This window comes from Asparagus officinalis, chromosome 2 (assembly GCF_001876935.1).
Source record: "Asparagus officinalis chromosome 2, Aspof.V1, whole genome shotgun sequence".
Taxonomy (NCBI): Eukaryota; Viridiplantae; Streptophyta; class Magnoliopsida; order Asparagales; family Asparagaceae; genus Asparagus; species Asparagus officinalis.
The window spans coordinates 49,547,724-49,557,224 of record NC_033795.1 but is presented as its reverse complement, the minus strand read 5'-3'; the positions used below and the strand labels follow the sequence as shown (position 1 = coordinate 49,557,224).

General features: G+C 30.1%; 1 protein-coding gene across 4 annotated transcripts in view; it reads right to left on the bottom strand.

The window, feature by feature from the left end:
• The window catches only part of LOC109831314 (aladin), a 19,338-nt gene extending 18,241 nt beyond the window's left edge, over nt 1-1,097 (bottom strand). For 3 of the 4 annotated variants that reach the window (XM_020398645.1, XM_020398646.1, XM_020398644.1), the window contains exons 1-3: nt 926-1,097; nt 767-822; nt 497-667 (exon numbers count right to left, since the gene is read on the bottom strand). In XM_020398645.1, the coding sequence (XP_020254234.1) occupies nt 497-667; nt 767-822; nt 926-983 (285 nt within the window). In that variant the 5' untranslated portion in view covers nt 984-1,097. The remainder of the gene's footprint in view (nt 1-496; nt 668-766; nt 823-925) is intronic. The other variant, XM_020398648.1, reaches the window with a different exon arrangement.

The following is a 9,501-nucleotide window of genomic DNA, read 5'->3' as shown; positions in this document are numbered from 1 at the left end:
AACACATACACCCTCTAAAGCATTTTTTATGAGATCTTCACCTTTGTGACCATCCCCTAAATATGTGAAGTTTTCAGCAATGTTTACAAAAGTTCAGAACTTCTTGCTGGATGTACTAATCCCAAGATTCAACTTCATCTCCAAGTACATGATTGCTTGATTTAGGTCAATCTTTCAGGCCTTCCATATACTATACCTTTTCAACATTGATTTTCAACATTGATGCGTAGTCAAAATCAATGCTCAATTTCGTCACCCACTGATCAGCAAATTAATAAATTTGGTTAGGGTCTCCTCTAGCATAAATCATACCGCAAATTAGACAAGACTACTGTTTATCTAATTAACATTGAATATAACTGAAATGAATAATTAACAGTACACCCAAAGGAATTCGATTCTACAAGCAATTGTTAAAATAAAGTGATAGCATCAATAAACAACAACTGAAAAACAGTGCAGCTAATCCAAAAGCAGTGGGAAAAGACCAGCTTACTTTCCCGGGAAAGAACATGCACTTAAACGAATCGATCAACTTCTCTTTCACCGCAGCGAATCCATTTCTCGAAACAGCCTCATTATTCTGCTCGTGATCAGACACAGCTCCCGGCTCCAAATCAGGCAGCAGCTGTTCTGATCGGAACGGAATAGGGCTGAATACAAATCCCTATTTTTAAAATAAAACGACGCCATCTCACATTTCAATCATCAACAAATTTAAAAAAAAAAACCCAAATGAAATTGATTGTGAGAGAAAAGATCGTACGAGAACTTTGGCATACGATTCCTTCGCTCGATCATCTGAGAGGCTATCCGCTGTAACTAAACAACATCAAAGAGGGCAAAGTAAGCAAATTTGATTAATTGCTGAAGAATAATAGTAAAAAAACAAGAAGAATATGAAAAATAAGAGAGATTTTTGTACTGAAATCGCGATTGATCTCGCAGATAGTAACCGATCCAGGTTGAGGAAAGCTCGCCATTTTTTTTTTCCTTCGTTTGGGATTTTTAGGGTTTTTCCGGAGGACTGATGTATTGTTGGGTTTGAAAAGGGTGTCAACTGCCGCGCTTGAAACTAGGGTTCCGGGAGGTTGTTTAAATTGATAATGGGCTGTTGGGCCGCCAACTTGGTCAGATAAAATATTTAATCAAACATTTTCTTCTCCTCGCAGACTTATTACTGGAGTGGCACTACAGGCACACCCTTAGCCACACTCTCAGCCACACCCCCTCACCTGCTACAGTGTAGGGGGCCCCACCTGAGATTTTTTAAAAAATCTCAGGTGGGGCCCCCTGCACTGTAGCAGGTGAGGGGGTGTGGCTGAGAGTGTGGCTAAGGGTGTGCCTGTAGTGTTATTTTTATTATTTTCACTTTGATGACCCAGTGTTGACCCATGTTCACTGTTTGCAAGACAGAATCTTTTACTATGGTACTAGATTTTATGCACGTGCAAAGCACGTTGTTAAATATTATGATTATGTATTTTTTGTTTATTTTCTTACTAAAATTTATTCCTCCGTTACTCTTTGATAATTTTTGCCCACTTTGATTAAGTATTTTTGGTTTATTTTCTTACTAAATTTGTTCCTCGATTATACTTTGATTATTTATTTATTTGATGTTTATTTGAATATGCTACATCCAATTTAAATTTTTATGTTAATAGTTGAATTGTTAAGAGATAAATATAATCTAAAACCAATTTAATTTTTCATTTCATTTGGATCGGCATGAAACCGAGCTTGACCTGAGGAAGTACAGTGTTATAAAATTGAAAAACTTGAAAAAATCATACTCCCTTTAAAAGTACGAGTTCGGAAAAACCTTTCTATGGTCAATATTACCCTTGACTATTTGAATATTTTATTTAAATTTTAATTTATTATAATCATAATTATATCCTATCCTAATCCTATGCGAACTACTTACAGGTTAATAATTTAAAGATTAATAAGCTATAATATATAAAGATTGCAAAAAAACCCAAAAAGTTTCAAAAATTACACAAAACATCCTTAAAAGTATAAAATTACACAAAATATCCAGACGTTTAAAAAATTAAAACAACAAACATGAAACTCTCAATATTTTAAAAACTATAAAACACCCTCAAAAGTTCAAATAATAACAAAGCACTATGAAATTCTGAAAATTCAAAACTTGCGAACAACAAAGACGAATTCAAGGAATTACTATTAGACACTAAAAATCTAATATTTGTAAAAAATAACCTCAAAGTTATAAATATTCTGAAAACTCATTTGAAAATTAAAAAACACAGAAAACCCTAAAATTTAATAACTTATAACCAATACATATCAAATCTCAAAATTATACGAGTTCGGAAAAATCTTTCCATGGTCAATATTACCCTGGACTATTTGAATATTTTATTTAAATTTAATTTATTATAATCATAATTATATCCCTTCCTAATCCTATGTGAACTACTTATAGGTCAATAATTTAAAAAATAATAAGCTATAATATATGAAGATTGTAAAAAAAACCCTAAAAAGTTTCAAAAATTGCACAAAACACCCCCTTAAAAGTATAAAATTACACAAAATATCCAGACATTTCAAAACTTAAAACAATAAACATGAAACCCTCAATATTTTAAAAACTATAAAAACACCCTCAAAAGTTCAAATAATAAAAAAAACACTATGAAATTTTGAAATTTCAAAACTTACGAACAACAAAGACGAATTCAAGGAATTACTATCAGACACTAAAAATCTAAAATTTATAAAAAATAACCTCAAAGTTATAAAAATTCTGAAAAACTCTTTCGAAAATAAAAAAACGCACAAAACCCTAAAATCTAATAACTTATAACCAATACATATCAAATCTCAAATTATCAACAGACCGCTAAAAATTTAAATTTTGCAACAAACAATCTAAAGTTTTAGTAATTACAAAAAATACCCTTAAAATTCAGAGTTGCAAGAAATATTTTGACATTAAAAAACTTACTACCAACATATGAAATATAAAAATTACAAGCACTCAACTTAAAATTAAAAATTTTAAAAAACACTCTCAAAGTTTCAAAATTTGCAAAACACACCCTTAAAAATTCAAAATCACGAAAAAGCGACTAAAATTTCAAAACATAGCAAAAAAAAAGAGTAGTTGTTTGATATTCTTTCATTAAGATATGTAAATTTAACTTTTATTTTAAGGTTTTAAAAGAGTAGTTGTTTGATATTCTTTCATTAAGATATGTAAATTTAACTTTTATTTTAAGGTTTTACTAACTTCTTTGGCATCTAAAAGTAGTCTATTTTTATCAAAAAAGATAGAGGTGGAGAAGGATTGATAACGTCTCAATAAAAAATAAAACAGAAGGAATGAAAGACACTATTTTCTGAATATTTTATAGAATAGGTTTTTGGAGTAAATTAGGAATTTTTGGAAGGGATTTTCATAAACTTTTTAGTACTTTTATATGTTTATGTGGATGTTTTCATTATATAAAAATATACTAAATTTAGTATTAATCTTTATTTTATAAGTTTTTTAAAGTCTATCAAGGATTAGGAACAAACATCATATTATATTTTGTGTCGTTTAGCCCACTTTTAACCAATCATCTTGTCTTATGAGCTTTAGCTATTCATTTTCCTTTTAGAACGCTATTTTTTGAAGTGTTTTTCACTTGGGTGGCACTAGGGGCTCACCCTCAACCATAACTCCAACCACACACTCTCTCACATTTGCTACAGTGCACCGGGCCCCACATGGGATTTTAAAAATTTAAAATCTCATGTGGGGCCCGGCGCACTATAGCAAATAAGAAAGGGGGTGTAGTTAGAGTTGTGGTTGGGGGTGTGCCCCTATCATTTTCCTTTTCACTTTTACAATGCTATATTTTTCAGGTCAAGCTTGGTTTCATGTTGGTATCAATGACATGATAATTCAAATTAATTTCGGATTTATTTCCTGTCAATTCAATTATCAATATAAAAAGTTAAATTGGATGTAGTTCATTTAAACGAATATTAAAGAAAAATAAATAATCACAATGCTAAAGTTTAGAGATATAAGTAAGCAAAAAACCATCAAAAGTGGAACCGAGGAACAAGTTTTAGTAAGGAAATAAACCAAATATACTTAATCATGATATTTGACCACGTGCATTGCACGTACATAAAACCTAGTAACATTATAAAAGGAAGATGAATAATAAAGCCAACAAGTCAAGATGATTGATTTAAAGTGGGCTAAAATGACAGAAAATAGTTAATGAAAAATTCATAAACTAAAGTTTAATGCTAACCCTAGTACACTTTTATATGATAAAAGCATCCACATATGCATATGAAAACACTAAAAATAGTTTATGATATCCCTTCTAAAGATTCCTAATTTTACAAAAAAATATTCTATAACAATTCACAAAACATTATCTTTTGTTGCTTCTATTTTATTTTTTATTGAGTCGAGATCAATCCTTTTTCATCTTTATCTTTTTCCTAGGTAATTCTAGAGTAGTGTCTTCATCGGCTACATCGATTATGATATGAGACTGGAGCATGTTATCTTTCTTTAAGCTCATTTATCTTTTGTCTTTTCGTCTAAATTCATAAAGAAGTAGAATGTATTTCTTATGTTCAACACAAACTTCTGATAATACGGACTTTGATTTTTTCCTATTTTAATAAGAATAAATATTATTCATATATATGAAAATTTTTGTGCTTTTAATTTATTACTTAAATAAGGTTAGGAACTACATCTTTTTTCTCTGCAATGAATTCTTTTGTTGTGCATCCAATAAGAATTTCTGCTATGTCATAATGTTACATTTGCTCTGTATGTATCATTTTTCATGAGGATCTGAACTAAATACATTATTTTTTTCATTGTCAATTTGCTTTAATTATAATATTAATATTTAATGTTGATATATTTATTTCATGAAGAAGATATATCACTTAATCTTGGTACTACATCATCGGCTATTCTACAACATTTATCATCTGGACACTTATTACTAACATCTCTATCTACTTTCTTGTTGGAGCATTTGTAAATATAGAACCATCGCTCAACTCTATTATAAATGGTAGCTACCATTACCTTAAAGGTGTGATAGTGTGTCTATATATTGGTAAATTATTCTTAGGTTTAATTGTATGAATTTTAGAGTAGGTTTTCTAATATGATACCTCTTTTGAATATTATAATGGTTTTATATATTAGTAATTTAAATTTTTGATGCATTTATAAAGAGCCTTAATGGAGATGCTTTTGTCTTGGCAGCTTACTCTAAAAGAACGATGCATATTAGCTTTAAAATGTAATTTTTTTTATATTGTTATATGGATGTTTGCTTGGTTTGCTTACTAATCTCTTATTTTTTCACTAAGTTGTATATTTGGATTGATATATATTACTGACGCAATTTACGATGACATGTATATCTTCTCTATAAATTTAAGACAGATATAAGGTGAATTTTATATTTAGTGACCTTTAATAAGAATTTTAGTAATGAAATATACTACCTTCATATTTAGAAATCTTCAATTCTAATAGTGCTATTACATCATTATCTTTAATCGTATCTTTAAGAATTGATTATTCGTTAGTAGTCATACCCCTAAATAAAGTCACACGCAGGATCATGATACTATATAAGAAAATGAAAAAGGGTGATTTTATATTTTTTGCTTACGCAGAGTCATGATATGGTAATTTTTCTTTTATCTTTCATGAAGAATGTTTTTTTGATTAAAACAAAGTTGTTCAATATATTCTTCAGGGGTATTCAGTCGGTGTTTTTTTGATAAATATAACTTATGTTAGTGTTAATTGAAGTGATTCATGGATATTTTGAATTCCATTTGAAATAAAAATCGCTTGATTCTTTTGAATGATATCTCTAAATTTTTTTTAATAGTTCTACATACATAAATCTTTATAATTTTTTATCCTATAAATATTATTACCATTAGAGATTAATATTTATAGATTATAATCAATTAATGTTAAGATATTATATTGTAGCATTTTATCAGTTTTTTCTGATTTAGCCTTCTATCAATTCATGATACTTATGTATTTTTGTTGCTCCAATATATTGGTAAATTATATGCAGTTACTTTAATTTATACAATAACATTAATTTTTAATCTATCATATATTTTTTAAATTATATGCAGTTACTTTAATTTATACAATAACATTAATTTTTAATCTATCATATATTTTTTAAATTTTTATTCTTTAACTGGATATTTTTAATTACAATAACATTAATTTTTAATCTATCATATATTTTTTAAATTTTTATTCTTTAACTGGATATTTTTAATTTGTTATTATTACTATTTTTCTACCAGTATCAACTTGACTATTTTTAGATTTTGAAAAGGGATAGTAAACCTTAAATTATAAGTTATATTTATATATCTTAGTGAAAGAATATCACACAATTATTCTTTTCTTTGCTAAGTTCTAAATTTTCATCATTTTATTTTGTGTAATTTTAAACTTTTGAGAGTATTTTGTCTAATTTTTAAAACTTTTTACTTTTTTTGTAATAATTCATGTAATAAGCTGATACTACTAAGCTATTTCATATATTTTATTAATCTTATTTAAATTGTTAAACTATAAATAGTTCATAGGGTATTAGGATAGGACATAAGTATGATTAGGATAGATTATAATTTATATTAAATATTTAAAATAGTACATGATAATTTTGACTATGGAAAGCTTTTCCCGAACTCGTGCTTTTAAAGGGAGTATGATTTTTATTTTCCTTAATTTTTCTTTTTTATAATTTTGAGAATGACTATTGTCTCTTTAATTTGTATGGTGGATTTTGTAAATATCTCATCCACATTATGTACATTTATAAGTCTACGTTGTTCCCGGGTTCGACCTGTGGGGTAGACATAACTTATCTCATTAATTTATTTAGTTTTTGCATATACGCCCTTCATTTTGTAGACATTTATAAATTTGGCATTTAATAATTTTATTTAGATTTACATTTCAATTTAAATTGTATCCTTATCTTCATATTATGTATATCCAATAAGAATTCATCAATTTATCAACTTACTCTTACTTAATGGAATAATATTTGAATTCTAAGGGTTTTTTTGTATATCAAAAGATTTTCCCAAACTCGTGTTTTTAAAGTGAGTATGATATACATCTATTCCTCAGTAACAATGGGAGGACCTAAGAATCTACAGTAATGCTACATTAATTTACTGTAGCATTACCGATGTGGCATTTTTAAAAATATATTACTGTAGCAAAGGCTGGATACTGTAGCATATTAAAGAGTATTTAAAAATATATATTGCTGTAGCATTTAAAAAAAACTATAGCAATTAAAAAGTGGGATTATTGTAGCGATAAAAAAATTAAAGGTCGTGCGAAGCACGAGGCACACACTAGTTAAAGCATAACTAAAAACTTTAAAAACTTAGTGGAATAGTTTTTTTCTTCCTTCTCTAAATTTTTCGACTCGTGTCATATCATCTAATCCGTCCATTTAAATTGCACTCATATCGTAACCTTTTTTTCACAATATCTTTAGTAACTAATTCAAATCACAAATAAAAATCAAATCCCCTCATTTAAGTATTTCTTTTCAATATATGAAAAAAAAATACATTTTGGTTTTCTTAAAAAACTAAAAGATATATTTATCCTGAAATTCAATTTTATTTTTCTGGTCTCTTTCCCGTCTTAATTTTTTTACATTTTAATTTTCCCATCTCATATTCTTTTATAGGACTCTGAATTATTATTTTGATCTCCAATAAATTCATCAGGTAATTCATCTATCACTATCTAATATTTGTGTTATTTTAATTTATGTATTCTTCTATGATTTTAATTATTTTTAAACTTTTTATTTTTTATATTATCAATGATACATGTGTATCTTCTCTATGGAACTTAGCGATTCTCATGGTAGCTTAAGGATAGATGATTCTCATGGTAGCTTGAGAATAGAGGTGTAAAACAACATAGTGGAACGCAGGTTGAAGCGTGGAACGAGACGGCGAATCGGATAATCGAAACATCCAGTTTTCAGCTTGTGAGTCGACTCATAACAGTCATGAGTTGACTCATCAGGTTGAGTCGACTCATGCCTGTCATAAGTCGACTCATGAAACTCAACCGTTTTGTCAAAAGTCTCTGACCAGTCGACTCATCACTGTATGAGTCGACCCATATGTCATGAGTCGACTAACGAAGCCCAGCAGGTGTTGACATAGTTTCTGACCAGTCGACTCATGACTGTCATGAGTCGACCCATATGACATGAGTCGACTCATACATGCATGTGAATCGACTCATCGATGGTTTCCTGGTTCGTTTGGGTTTCTGTTTGTACGAATTCCTGTAGGGTTTGGGCTTGGTTATTTATCACTTTGCCATCCACGTTGTTCCACATATAAAAGGGATTGTTTTAGGATTATAAAACAATCAGGGGAGATTAGATTGTATTTGGAGAATTGAGAGAGATTATTCTTCAATTCTAATGAGATTGTGAGAGATTGTAAGTTATTTTATTCTTATAATCTAGAGAAAGTATTTTCCTTCACCACCACTGAATTGTTCTTGTGTTCTTGTTATTTTCTTCTAAACTCACCTTTGATAATTCCACGATCAAAGGTGCTCGCACGGCGACTCGTATCAAGTTGATATCAAAGCGATCAGAACCTGTGAAAGGGGTAACATGTGTATGGTCCTTACTCGATCGCAATACAAGAGGCTAGGTGAGATCCTTATTTCATTGGAAGGAGTCCAGAAATTAAGGAAGAAGAAGATGACTGAATGAGACAATTCAGCAAGACTTGATGCAATGGAGAAGCAGATCGAGACGATCAGGGCAACACTCACTCAACTCGTGGGTCTCATCCATGGAAGTGACAAAAAGGGGGAATCTTCTTCGAAGGGTAAGAAGAAACTCGAAGAGTCTGATGGAGAAGGCGAGAAAACTGATTCTGATGGGGAGGCCGAGATTGTTAAGACTGCTACACATCAAGGGGGTAAAAATTATTATCAGAATCTAAAAATTGACTTTAAGGTGGAGATTCATGTTTATGATGGACGTATCAATGTGGAGAAGCTCGATGATTGGATCGAGCGTATGGAGATGTATTTCACTCTTCATGGATATTCATCCAAGGAGAAGATTATGTTTGCGACTTTGAAGCTTTTGAGGCACACGTTGACGTGGTGGAAATCCTACTGCAAGCAGGAGAAGAAGGCGGTGTCGTGGAACAAGTTCAAGGAGCTGACGTGGTGGAAATCCTACTGCAAGCAGGAGAAGAAGGCGGTGTCGTGGAACAAGTTCAAGGAGCTACTAAGGAAACAGTTCTATCCAGTAGGGTTCCTTGAGGAGCGTTGGTACAAGTGGTATGACTTGTGCCAAAGGTTCAACCAGACTGTTCAAGAATATACGACAGAGTTCCAGTAGCAGGCGATGGTTCTCAACATTGTGACGGAGG